The following is a 13,608-nucleotide window of genomic DNA, read 5'->3' as shown; positions in this document are numbered from 1 at the left end:
AGGATACATTTGTATGAGGCATTGTTTTATGTGATGAATGCAGAATAGCCCTCATCTTTCATGTATTTCTAATACTATTCTGATTTATAATAGTCATAATGATTCATAATATAGTTCATAGGAATGGAAAGAACTATGAAAAGCTCTATCAAGAATGACCATTTGAAGTACACATCAATTCTGCTTCTGGAATCCTGAATGAAAATCACAATTACTGTAACCTGGAGAGCTGTTATTAACTTAGCGGTTGGTGTTTCACCCCACCCCTTATAAAAGTAATGAGTGTTCTGCATGCTTATTTCAAGAGCATTCTGTATTAATGCCCTTTGGCTCTTCATACCTGACCAGCAGCAACCACAGCTGTGCTCGCCACAGAAATGGGATAGAGAGAAATTTGCAATGTGATGTGGTTGTAGCATTTTGTTCTGTGAGAGTTTTTTCTGTCAGACTCTCCATCATAGTTTGTTCATTGTAAAAATAAATCTGATCTGCACTATATCTGTTATTTAATCCATTAGGAGATCATTTTGCCCATGGTTGTTGTATAAGTCATGATTTGGCCTATAAATTAGTAGGCATTAAAGGGGATCACATCTAAAGTACGATGTATGGGAAGACAGAAGCATTAACACAAGCATCTCAAAATGAAAAATAGGGAATTTCATGAGCAATTTTTAAATAGTCAGGCTTTAACAAGAACATTTCTAATGCAGTATTTTAATATGTAGGTCTATCCAGCTTTCTGGTGACTTGGCTGTAGCTGTAAGGTTCTAAGGACAGAAGGGGGTGATGGTTTGTAGGCTGAAGTGGTATCTCTAGTAAACCAATGGATATAGCTGTAAAAATTAGAGAAGCTTTTGGACACACAAACCTTTCAGGTTTGAAATAAAAGCAGGAGAATACAAAGAAAAACACAAGCTGAGAGCAGTTGCTTGGATTCTGCTTAAATACACATAAACTGTCTGTGAAAGAAAAGGAAAAGGGCATTGCTACCTATAGAGTGGTGGGGGCAAGGGAAGGCAAGATGGTAACACAGGAGGAGGGAAGTAGGAGCTGGATAGTGGGGAAGAGAAGAAAAATATGAAAAGGCTAACTGGGGAGAGGGGAATTTATAATGTCGTAAACCCCATCCTGAGGCCTTGTTTTTCTGTGCCCCTCAGATTTATGAATTTTTGTTTGCAGGCTCGTGTTTAGAAGATGGTTTTTTAGATTTATCTTATGCACCCAAGCTGAGAGATCAGAGATGGAGGGGTTGATTTGTAAGAAATGTCTGCTGCCAGCTGGGTCATGTGTGTGAGCTCACGCTGCCAAATAGTAGCTGCTCTGTTTGGTCTAGTTAGTTACCATGTAGCCATTCAGTTGCTAAGTACAATATTCAAGGGTGTTCCGTTTCTGTGGGAGGAAGTATTTAGTTCGGTTGTAGTGGGCATATATTTGCAAGTTTTACATTTCTCAATTAGATATGCTCTGCATCCATGAGGTGGGCATTTTATTGCCAGGAGTTTGAGGCAGGATGGGTGCTTCTGGTAAGATTTCTTTGAAAATGAGTTCTGAGAAGAGTTCAACATTGCTTGAGAATGTTGTGTGCTGGTTCTAGAGCAAAGTCACACACAGCAACCAGCGGTAGACAGTTGGGAACAGAATTGTTTTGGAATTCGGTTATTCTTTATCCTGGTGTTCAGATGGCTCCTCCAAAAATACAGCCTCTCTGCTGAGAGGATTGTGCTTGTTTGGAAACTGTCCTGGGCATTATGCCCAAGCCCAGGGCACATTTATTGCTTTTTTAGAGATACTTTATATTGCAGAATGTTTTGGACTCTGGCTGGGTGTGTTGGTCTCTAGGCTTTTTATGGGTGGCAGGGAAAAACTGTTTGTGGTTTAAATCAAATTAGGATGAAGTCAACTCATTGATTTATTAACAACATATAATTAACCTGCAGTCAGGGCAACAGATCCTCAGCATAGGTATCAGCTATACCGCAGGTAAACCAGAATACTGGACACTTTTATAATCATAGAACAATGCTAATGTCTGCCTACAAATGTCAAACTACACTCCTTTAACTGTTCACAAGTTATGCTAATCCCCTCCCCAAGACACACACAGCTTAAGAGTTACATGTACACACCCCAGCCCTCACAGGATATGTGGGGTACAGGCCCATTGCCCTTCTTTCAAGGAGCGTGAGGTCCCCTGCTTACACGTGGCTGCTTTTGGACATGTGGGTCCTCCAGCTTCATGTGTACCCACACTCACAAAGCAGTCCACAGTCACATACATGCGTTTGAGGTGTGGGTTCCTGCATGTCACACCCAAAACTGACAGTCCTGCAGATGGATGCAGGCTGCTTATGGCTTCTAGTAGAGAGGATGTGCCACCAGGCCCAGGCAGTGGTGGGGTGTCTGACTTGGTTTAACTGCTACTCTGTTCCAGCCCAAGGTTCCTCTCCATGATCACTTTTCATGCTGCTTTTATGCTTCTTTACAAGGTGACTTCTCCTTTTCTCTAAAGCTTCCTTGTAATATCCAGGTTACTGTTTAATCTGGGAATTGTAAGAAAATTCATGTTAATTTTCCTCTTAGCATTACCAGTCTTTAGACAAACACCCCCTCAGAACAGGTAGGTTTGGGTGTTTTGGTCACAGGCACTATTGCACTTACGTTCTTATTATATCAACTGTTGTTTATCCAGGCTGTTAACAAGAGGGAGCTTTGCAGATTCCCCTACACTGTGTAATATCATTTGTAGATTACAATTGTTATCATATATTTTAAAGAAGTGATAACAGCATATTAATGTGTCAAAGGTGTTTCAATAGAAAAGTGATAATTTGGGTTAGGAGTTCATTCTTGTTCTTAAATTTGAAGATACTATGCTGTACGGTTCAGGAAAGGGCTATTTTTGTCCTGGGTCACAGTGTAGCCCCATGGTTTTGCTCTTAACAAGCAAGAGGACATAAAAGATTTTCATAGCAGTTTTCTGCTGAAGCCAGCAGATCAGGCAGGACCTTGGCTGTGTGCCTGAGAATGGTAAAAGACTTGAAAATCTAATTATTTTTTGTAGTTCCCATTTTCTCTTTTGAAAAATACCACTCTGTAGTAGTCTGGGGATTTCTCCAAATTTAGAAGAGTTCCAGATGGCTCAGTTGCTCTGTTCAGTTGGGCTTTCTTCTGCTGTCTGGAACTTCTCAGAATGAATCTTCATCATGCTGTCAGGAGAGAGGATAATAAATAATGTGTACCTACATGTTATTCGTTCTTCAACAGAAAAATAGGAGCCGTACTCATTCACTTTTTAACCCTTATATAGGATTTTTCATAGGTTTTCATTTCTCTGTTGAATTCATTAACATTTAAATGAAAGATAATTGTGATAGAAAGTAGGTACTTATTAAAGTGATTGTAATCCCAATGTTGAAAAGTATAAATCAGATGGTTATGTTAGAGTGAACTGAGAAGCCTGACATCAGTCCTAGGTAAAATGTTGGGCTGGCTGACAGAAAACACAGTTGGTACAAGGGCAGAATGAATGTGGCCAGGAGATAAGACTGGAAGGAACAAATAAATCTGTTCTTGAGAAGATTGCGGTTTTTACTGATAAAGAAAGAAGTTGAAATACCAGTGTCTGTAAGACACTAGGCACCACAGTGCATTTCAGGTGAATATGTGAATTTAATGTAATTGCTAGTCAGTAGCTTAAAGCTGATTAATATATTAGAAAAAGCTGTAGGTTGGAAATCATCACCCAATGGGATAGCTCCTGATGCATTCCAGGAGACATCCATTCTCTGATAAAATCTGGTAATTTTTACCAAACATCAAAGGAGGAAAAGTGAAGGCATTTAAAATGCAGATTATACAGATCAGCTGGTAAACAAAATACAACTAAAAACCCAAAGACGCATTGTAATGCTGCCAAATGGAAGGTTTATATCTGGGAACAAGAAGGCTGAACAGATTAAAAATTATTAGGAATACGAAGGTGAGGTAGCTGATAGACCTTCAGTATCTGTATCAGAAAATTACACTCCATTGAACATTATAAGAGGGTCAGAGATTTAGAAACACTTTGAGGTGCTTTTGGATGCTTGCAGACCTGCCTTCTGTTGTGAACCAGTACAGGAAGAACATATGGACAACAAAAAGGCTTTTCAGTAAACAAAGAGTAACAAGATCTTATAGTAGGAAGCAATAAGAAAAGCTAAAACTAGAAATAAGACACATGGACTGAACAGCCAACATAATTAGACGGAATTTCTAGCAAGGAAAACGTTACATGTAGTAACATTTAATAGGTAAAATAAACCTCTTTAGCTTTTTTTAGGTTTAGGTTGGATGTTGTTCTGCAGGGCACACTGTCCTCTGGCTGAAAGCTGGTAGAGGTATCATGGAGGAAAGTATTCTGTTTTAATTTGTTTTCACTAGTTTATTTTGTTATCCATAAAAACCCGAATAATTCATCAGGATACAGCATTAATTTGCCAGACTGAAGTACACAGCTTTCCTGTTGAGCCTGCCACTTCTGGCACCCGCATTTAAAATACACATCAGTAGTCTCTATATCAAGGTGATCAACAGCAGTCATTCATTTATCTTTTCCACCCACAAATCCCTTTTTCTCCAGATCAGCAGTCCTCCTTTCTTCCTCTGTAACTCATCAGATTTCTGTGATTTGCCTTCATGTTTCCCATGTCTATGGACAGTTAGGATTATGTGTTTGTTGAACTTGAGACATTCATTGGTATTTTACATCTTTTGCTTATATCTGAGTACAGGATTCTATATAAACCACCAGGTAGGCTGACCTTGAGGTATTAAACCCTTTTGTTCTGAATGTTACATTTAGATTCAAGGTAAAATAGACAATTTAACTAATGTTATTTATTGCAGGGAAACTTTGGATCATTCCTCTGAAAATTAGTGGCTTGGTTTACTCTGCTTTATAAGAAGAATGCTTTCTCATGGCCTTTTTTGTTTGGCCAGTTTATAGGATTGAATGTATGAAATTATGACCGTATTTTTATTTTTCTTGTTCCTACCAACCTTTTATTAATGTCCATGTATTATCCCTTTTTAATGTTTATTCTAGGAGGACTTGTTGGTATTGAGGAAAACTGTGAAATCCTTTCTGGCTGTCTGCCAACAGTGTTTATCAAATGTCAACACTCCAGTCAAAGAACAGGTAAAGGAAATGTGTGTCATGTGCTTTTAGAGAAGTGTGAATATTAAATTGTAACTCAGGATGACACTATATCAAACTTAAAACTTCTGTCTAAATAAAACACACACAGTCCGTAATAAGAGCTGTGTTAAAAGCACCTTCAAAGCACAGCTTATGTCAAATTCATTTTTTATATACTGAATGCTTAGGCTCATGTTCAGCTCTCATAACTTTAATCATCTAAATCACCTAAAATAAAAGCCTGTTTCTTTAGACAACTATTAATCGCTTGAAATAGGCACTTTTAGAGGGTGACTGAGACCTTAAATGGGCTGCATCTTCCTCTGTATATTTTGGGATATATTACACCTGTTACCGACAAATAGGGAGTCTGGAGTGACTCCTTTCCTGCCAAAGGCAAATGCCTGAAGTCTCAGTGGTATTTCATTATTTTGTTATCCTAATAATTCAGTTAAATGCAGGGGTGAATATTAATTATTGCATCTCTTTCCCATTGCGGCTAATGGGAGAAAATTGAGGCTTCTAGCAGTACAGGTCATAGTACTGCATGTTTTCTAGCAGAAAAAAAGTTAATTCATTTTACAAAAATACTCTGAATAACGCCAGGAATGTGATGTCCTCTCACACTGTGCAAAAAATGGTCACTATATTTCTCATCTTGAGAAATCAGAGTAAAGTATTTAAACAGTGTCTTCATTATAGAAATATAAATATCTGGAAGGGGGTTTAGTCTCATCAGTATAAGCATAATAGCTTAGGTTGCTGTCCTTCCCTCTTTCGTAGCTGACTGAAAACTGAAGTGCATGCATCTCTCTTGCATGTGTATGCGCATGCACACATATGCCAGAAGTAAATATGTGAAATATGATTGCATAGTAAGGTACTAGATTTTTTTATGGCTCAGTTTACTTATCCAGTTCTCTGGTTTAGATTTTTGGGAAGCTGTGCATGCATGGAATGGGAAGCTTTTGCTCTATGTGTTTAGAAATGGAAATAAAAGAAATTAAATAGAAGGGCTTGTTGAAATAATTCAGTCTTTGAAAAGGAAATGGCTGGTTTGTTTGCTGAGATTTTATGGATAGATGCTGATTTGTATCAAGTCTTTTGACATCTTTTCGTTGTCTACAAATTGCGTTTCTGTCAGACCTCCCAAGATTCTGCAAAGACTGTAAATAACTTGCCTGTGGTTTTTGCCTGTGTTTTTCTAAATGATAATACTTCTTAAGACATCTCTAGTTTTTTGAAAGATAGCTCTCCTTGGCATTTACACCTTCTGCAACAATCAATATAAGTGTAAAAGGCTGTAGATGTTGCTGGTTTATGTATTTTTAAAAGACCCTGATGTGTCATTGTTTTCCAGCAAATTTAACTTTAGTAATTGTTTCTTAACATTCTGAGTAGTTACTCTTGGTATATTTTATTGATATTATATAATGTGAATATATCATCTACCTTCATGAGAATGCCAACCATTCTAGCTTAAGCTAGCACGAACATCTTTTCTACATCAACAAATGGTAAATGATCCTTCCTGTTGCTGCAGTGTTTGTTTTTTTTTGTTCATGATAAACCTCAACACATTTTTATTCTCTCATTACTGGTAGCCACAATGTTGGGTTTTTCATTGGCAATTTAAACCTTTCTTAGAAGCTCCTTTGCAGTTCACAGTTCTGTGGAAGCTTGCAAGCTTCAGCAAGACAAAGCCACAACCAACCACCTAGAGACATCAAGCGTCCCAGTCAGAGTAGGTTTGGCCAGAGACTCCAGAGGTCCCTTCCAACTGACACCTCTCCGGTCTTTAAATTTGGTTCCTTAAAAAATAAATTGCTGCAAATGCAGGACTGCGTCTTAATCCATTTAGTTTACTGGCTTTTCTTTTTTGAGCATTCTGTGTGAATTGTATTGTCTCCCTACCGCATTTGATTATTTCTCTATGCATTCTTTCCAGAGAAAATCAATGTGTATACCAAAGGGAGGAAAAAACCTATTAGGTCTTTCTAGAAATATGACTCAAACTTTTCAGAATTTCCTAGACTATTTGAATGACTCGACATAGCTACAGTGCACAGACATCTGTATCTGAGCCCACTGCTGTCTTTATATGGGACAGAAATAGTATAAATAATTCAGTGCATTATTCATGTGCTCTATTTTAGAAGTCTACATTAAGATGAGCCTAAATTCTATTGACTGTCAGAGGACTTTAGAGCAGGTGAGATCATCACCAAAATGAATCACAACTTTCTGGATCCAGTATAAAAATATCCCCAACAGCGGCATCTGTTTCCAAAGCCTAAGTAGAACATAGTTTACAATGAGTTTGTTCTTGACTCAGTATAGCACATTCAGATTTTATAACATACTCCAAGAAGTGAGCTGCTATGATGTTCAGCTTTCACAAAGATTTCATTCTGAAAATTTATAAAGCAGATTGCTCTCCTTTGCTACTTTTCCTTAGGCTTGGTTCAAAAACGTGTTAAACACACATTTAACTACCTTTTCTGTTCAGCTCTTTGTAAAGGGAGAATTTGGGACTCAATTAAAGCCTACACTGGATTTCATGACTCTCTCAGAGCTATTCCACAACCTCTGTTCAGTTGAAAAGGCCTCTGGCCTTCCACCTGCCTGGGAATCACGATTGACACTGCCCTAAGTGAGAATCCTGCAGGCTTCTGGGGAAGAGACAGCACATCCACATCGACCTTCTAATAGTCTTTTTACACATGCAGACATTGAACCATCCTCTCTTTCTCAGTTTTCAGAACTGAGGTTAAAGACAGAAAAAATGATTTCAAAGTACTTTCTGAAAGGTGCTCAGGTGTTGAATGTAGTGCAAATGAATACAGCTGGCTACGACACTGACTTAAGCCATTGGGGAAAACAGTGTTATTCTCATGCATGAGAGCATGCAGATAAGCCCTTGAAAGAAAGAAAGCTGGTAATAGCTGCCTTCTCTCTCTGTTCTCAAGTAGTGAGGGTATAACAGTAATGAGTATAAATCATTAAGAGTTGTGCTGTAGTTGGTTTTTATCTAGATTTGAAAGCTGTGCAAGTACTTGATTCTTTTTGCACAGATTTGATTAAATTCTGCAAGAATTTCTTTTTCTGCAGCTGCTTCTCTGTATTTTCAGGATCTGACAGTGACTGAGCTTGGATTTTCTCTCATAATGTTTATTTTTGTGCTTGTTTAACTTGTCTAAGTGCTTATCAAAAGAGGTGGTTTTTCTTCACTATAAATTTGGCTACAGTTCTTGGATCAGAGGTAGATTTAGAATTTTTCTCCTAGAGAAGAAATGGAAGTTTGATGTAGATCAACCTTTGACATGGAAGAGGTAGTAAACTTTACATAGGAACCAAAGACATCAAATTTTAAAGTTATGGGAAACACATTTCACAGCCTACAAACAACTCAATTGAGTACAGTTAAAGATACTTAATAATAGCTGGGCATATATGAAAATGAGATAAACTATATTTATATTTATATATAAATATATAAAATATATAAATACATATTTTTATATATTGTATAGATTTCAGTATTGTACTTACTGACTGACACGCCTTTCTGCATTCATTCTCTTTTGCCTTTCAGGCTTTCATGCTGCTCTGTGATCTCTTGATGATATTCAGTCATCAGCTGATGACTGGAGGCCGAGAAGGTCTTCAGCCTTTGGTGTTCAATCCAGATTCAGGCCTCCAGTCAGAACTTCTCAGTTTTGTGATGGACCATGTCTTCATTGACCAAGATGATGAAAACCAGAGCATGGGTATGTTCAGCTTCCATGTTTTCTACTTTTTAACAGACATGAAAGAAGAAAATGGAATTTTCAGGCGAGTTTGCTCAAATGTTTTTTAATTATTCCATCTTTATTTTTGGGAGGTGTGAATATGAAATAATTCAATATTCAGTACTACTGTGTTAAAGAAGAATATGTACCTATAAAGTTCACTTAATAAAAAAAAAGAAATTTTCAGAAGGCATGGAACTCGCCTGTAACTACATGCCATAAATCTGGACAAAATTATTCTTCTTTTACTGTTCTGTATTTTTCTTAACATTTATTTCCTGAACAGTACAGTATTATCTCAGCAGCAGGCTTCATTTAATATGGCTTCAAGGGAAGAAGTATGATGGAACAGTACATAGAGAAACTCTTCAGTTACCCACAGAGTTATAGGATCCTGAAGACAAACCTTACCAGCAAAGAAGGCCTTAAGAAACTGCAGTTGCTAAATAAACACCTCTTTTCCTCCTCCCCCAGAATAATCAAATCCAGCTCAGGGCATCATTGATGTGGTTGGAGACTAGGAAAGTACTTGGGAAAAGTATCAAGTATGCTTGCTTGCTTCCTTGCTCATTCCTAGGCCTTTGTGTGTGGCTGCACTTTGAGAGGCCAGAGTTTTAGGTGAGCCCCATCTCTGCCTCCTCAGAGGATGATGTGAGATTTTGGGCTTTCAGTCAGGAAGAGGCAGATTTGTCATTTAGGTATGGTTTTAGATCACTTGGTGCTGCTGTTGTGAGTTATAAATGCCTAAATGCAAGTACAGAGGTATCCAGTTTCCAAATTCTAAATAGCTTTGGACAGTGATGGATTCCCAGATAGTCAAACTGTGTGAAAGAGCTGCCGAGTTCGTACTGTAGTGCTCTTTTTGGCACATCATCTGATTTTTGCGCATTATTCCCTTATTTGTAAGTCAGCATGACACACAGGGGCTATTTTAGACAGCAATATGTAGAACTAAGGTCTTGGAGAATGTATTCTGGCCCTAAAGGTGCTTTCAGTTTTCTAGCTCCCCAGCTCCTCAATAGCTAGCATCTTTGTTGAGCATCTCTTTAAGGTTTCCTGGGAAGAACACATTTTGAAGTACACCTTCATCAGAAACCCATGTGCAGTTAATCATACTTTGTGAGTTCAATGTTCAGAATAATACATCAAGGATAGACTTTAGGAGGACAGTGTCTATTTTTTTGCTGTTCTTTAACATCCTGTGATTGAACTTGGGAAGGCAGTAAAAAGATGGATCGAGATCTTTTTTATATGTAATCTCTGTTCCCTTATGCTACTCTGACTCATGAAGTCAGTCTGGCCAGTTATAACTTTTGGTATTCAGAACACATCAGTAGTGATAAAAAATAAAGTAAGAGTGGGGGTGGGGGTGGGCTAATGGGCTTCAATTCTGTGGGTTAAAGCATGTCAGTATTAAAATGTGCTTACAGAGTTACAGTCAACTCCAGTCATGAGAGATTTCCTCTGATCACATACGTGACTTAATTCTCCCCCTGCCCAGCTCTGTACTTCTTCAAGCTGGTTGGATGATTCCCTCCAAAAATAAGCTCTTCTCAGTACCAGAGAATACTTCCTTTAATCACACTGTGACAGATGATTTAATTTTCTTATCTAAGTTGTGGAGTATGTTTTTATTTATATATATATTGTATTTAACATTTCTTTGTGTGTAGTTTCATTTTCATTCAGAGTGGAGTCTTACATGGGGACTTTATACTTACAACATTGCTATTCCATATTAATGTTTCTTACAATTCAGTTTAACTCCCTGTTGTTATTGATGCTTTAGAGTCATCGATTTCGTATCTGAAAATCCCAGGCATGCAGTACAAGTATTGCTGCTTCTAATTTTCCTTATGTGGAATATTTATAGCTTAGCTACAGTAATGAATCATGTCCAAATGTCCTGTGTTTCGTAAGTTCAGCAAAAAGCATTCAAGAAGTCTTTTCCATGGCCTTTTACAGGGTAAAGTAAATAAGTGATTCAGTTCCATGTGGATTATATTCAGTACCTACTCAGGACTACAGAGAGCATCCTTGGTCATTGGCATGTCATGTTCCTAAGCTTTCCTGAAAGTCCTACCATAGGCAGGACTCAAGAATTCACACCTTTCATTTTAGCAAAAATCCCTACTCCATGTTAAAGAACTGCTTTTTTCCAGAAGCTGCTCTTTGATAACGTAGCTTTAGAACATCGCAGTTTCTTATGAATGTTTTATTGTTGTTGTTGCTTTCAGAGGGAGATGAAGAAGATGAAGCGAACAAAATAGAAGCTTTACATAAGAGAAGAAACCTTTTGGCTGCCTTTAGTAAGCTGATAATTTATGACATTGTGGACATGCATGCAGCAGCAGATATCTTCAAGCACTATATGAAGGTACAGCTCAGTGCACTCTCCTCTTCCTTAACTGAACAGTCTGTAGTGTCAGGCCCCCTCTTTCTCCCCATTCCAGTGCAGTAAAAGATTGAAGGCTTTTGAAAGCTTATTGAGCCTTACTTGGGTTTTGTAATAGTTTTTCCTTGCAAAATTCCTTTATTTTCCTTTTCTGCCGCTGAGAAGCAGTGAACTCTGGACTTCCTGTGCTGTGTAGCAGGAGTGCCTTATTAAAGGCAGCACCAGAAGTCAGTCCTACGAGGTGCTGAGTGATTCCACAGAGGCTCCTCTCTACAGAGAAGTTCTTCTGCCTCTCAAATTCAGTCCTAGAATCCTCAATGACAGTTATCTGTTCAATGTCATATCTCACTGGCAGTCTCCCAATCTTGGTGCTTGCCATAAGGAAGCAGGTTGATTTTGTGAGAAAAGATTGTCTTAAACAGGAAAGCAGTAAAAGAGAAAAAGCTCTATATAGTACTGCTCAAAGTGGATGTGCATTAACTGATTTCTTGCCAACTTATGCTGCTTCCATACAGTGTTTAGGCCCAATGAAATCTAGTGCCACTACCACTGCACCGTGGTCTGGTGAGTTTACCTGCCAGAAACCAGGCACATTAGCAGTCTAGACACTGCGAAGCCACAGGAAACCTGCCTGTGAGGGATCAGTCCTCAGAAAGTTGACAATCAAGGAGGAAAAGCTGAAGACAGAGTGGAGAATAGGTCCTGTACTATAGACAGTGTTTGAGCTGTTGATATGAAATACAAAGGATTTGGCTTTAAATCCTCCTCCTGTTCATCAGGAGCAGCAGTACAATAAAATCCCCAATGCACACACACATCAGCTATGTCACTGCTCAGGCTTAGTCTTGCTTAGGGATTTTTTTTCCAGAGCAGGAATTTCAAACTGAAGCTGTCACAATCCAGGTTAGCGTCCTCCCTGCTTCTCCTCTCCCCACACCCCTCCTGCTCTTGAAATTGTGGGTGAGTGAGAGAAATTGAATTTAAATTAGAATACAAACTGAAAGGATCTCTATACCAGTAAAGGCAGGAGGAGTATTTTAGAGGGAATGAAAATAAGTGATTGCAAGTGCAGAAATCTTAATGAGGCTGAAAGAATACTGCTTGGAAAAGATTTTTTTATATTCTCAGCCTGGAAGTTTTAATGATTATACAGGTTTTTCTACTCAGATGGTCAGTACCAAAGGTTGTGCTTTTCAACAACCGTTCCTCTAACCTCAAGAAAACCAGCACTTCATACAGGCTAATTTCTTACTTAGTTTTCTGGCTTCAGTGGGTTTCTTTCTTGGCCATCTAACTTACCTTGCATTGTACCTGGAGCTTCACCCCTGTGTGCTCATGTCTTCGAACAACTACGCACGACCACACTGACTTACGGGCTCAGTGTACTGGTGTTTCTTAGAATCTGTAGCCATGGGTCACTTTCATCAAACACTCACTTTGGGGTAGGAAATGCTCTTTCATTTGGTTTTCAACATATATTTTACTAAAGATAATAACTGAAAGAGGATTTCCTTACCTCATCACTGGGGACAGGCTGCCAATCAGTTTAAATGTTGGTATTGAAACATTACCTCCCACTCACACAGAAGATGGGGATTTGAGACTAGGGTTTTTAGCAACTGCTGCCTTTTTAAAACAAGAATCACAAGCAGTCTTTCTATCAGGAAAATGTAAGAAATCGTGTAAGAAGTTCAATTTAAGGATATAAAGAGTTTTTTTTCCCGTTTTCCTAGTACTACAATGACTATGGAGATATCATTAAGGAAACCCTGAGCAAAACAAGGCAAATTGATAAAATCCAGTGTGCAAAGACACTCATTCTCAGTTTGCAACAGGTAAGAATATTGATTTTTGTAAGAAATGCCTCACTGCAAAAAATACTGGACAGGATTTTCTGTGATGCCTTTTACAATGGAGCAAAAATACTGCAGTTCTGCTAAGAGATCTTCTTGCTCCTCAGTTCAGGCTGTCAGTACTCATTTGTCTCCCTAATCTCTCTCAAGACCACACTGGGAAGGTTTTGGTCAGATGAAAATGGAAGAAAGGGAGAGAAGAGCTTTGTAGGCAGTTTGGTCCAAGCTGAGTATTAGCATTTGCTTGCTGGTACCTAGTGAACAAGAAGAATGAGGATGACTTTTTCTTTTAATTAGCTGGAAGTAATGCATCTTCTTTCATTTTGTCTAAATAGAGATTGATTTTTTCAAATTTCAGGCTAATCAGCTTGAGTCTTCCAGTGTGGT

General features: G+C 38.3%; 1 protein-coding gene across 3 annotated transcripts in view; it reads left to right on the top strand.

The window, feature by feature from the left end:
• STAG1 (STAG1 cohesin complex component) overlaps positions 1 to 13,608 on the top strand; it is a 178,125-nt gene that overhangs the window by 151,011 nt on the left and 13,506 nt on the right. For all 3 annotated transcript variants that reach the window (XM_061354474.1, XM_061354475.1, XM_061354476.1), the window contains 4 exons: positions 5,090 to 5,182; positions 8,778 to 8,952; positions 11,211 to 11,350; positions 13,102 to 13,203. In XM_061354474.1, coding sequence (XP_061210458.1) covers positions 5,090 to 5,182; positions 8,778 to 8,952; positions 11,211 to 11,350; positions 13,102 to 13,203 — 510 coding nt within the window. The remainder of the gene's footprint in view (positions 1 to 5,089; positions 5,183 to 8,777; positions 8,953 to 11,210; positions 11,351 to 13,101; positions 13,204 to 13,608) is intronic.

Source organism: Neopsephotus bourkii, unplaced genomic scaffold, assembly GCF_033783945.1.
Source record: "Neopsephotus bourkii isolate Nb327-2 ecotype Australia unplaced genomic scaffold, CSIRO-AGI_Nbou_v1 NB_739, whole genome shotgun sequence".
In the NCBI taxonomy this organism is placed as follows: Eukaryota; Metazoa; Chordata; class Aves; order Psittaciformes; family Psittacidae; genus Neopsephotus; species Neopsephotus bourkii.
The sequence above is the reverse complement of the archived record's forward strand: the minus strand, read 5'-3'. Positions and strand labels throughout refer to the sequence as shown.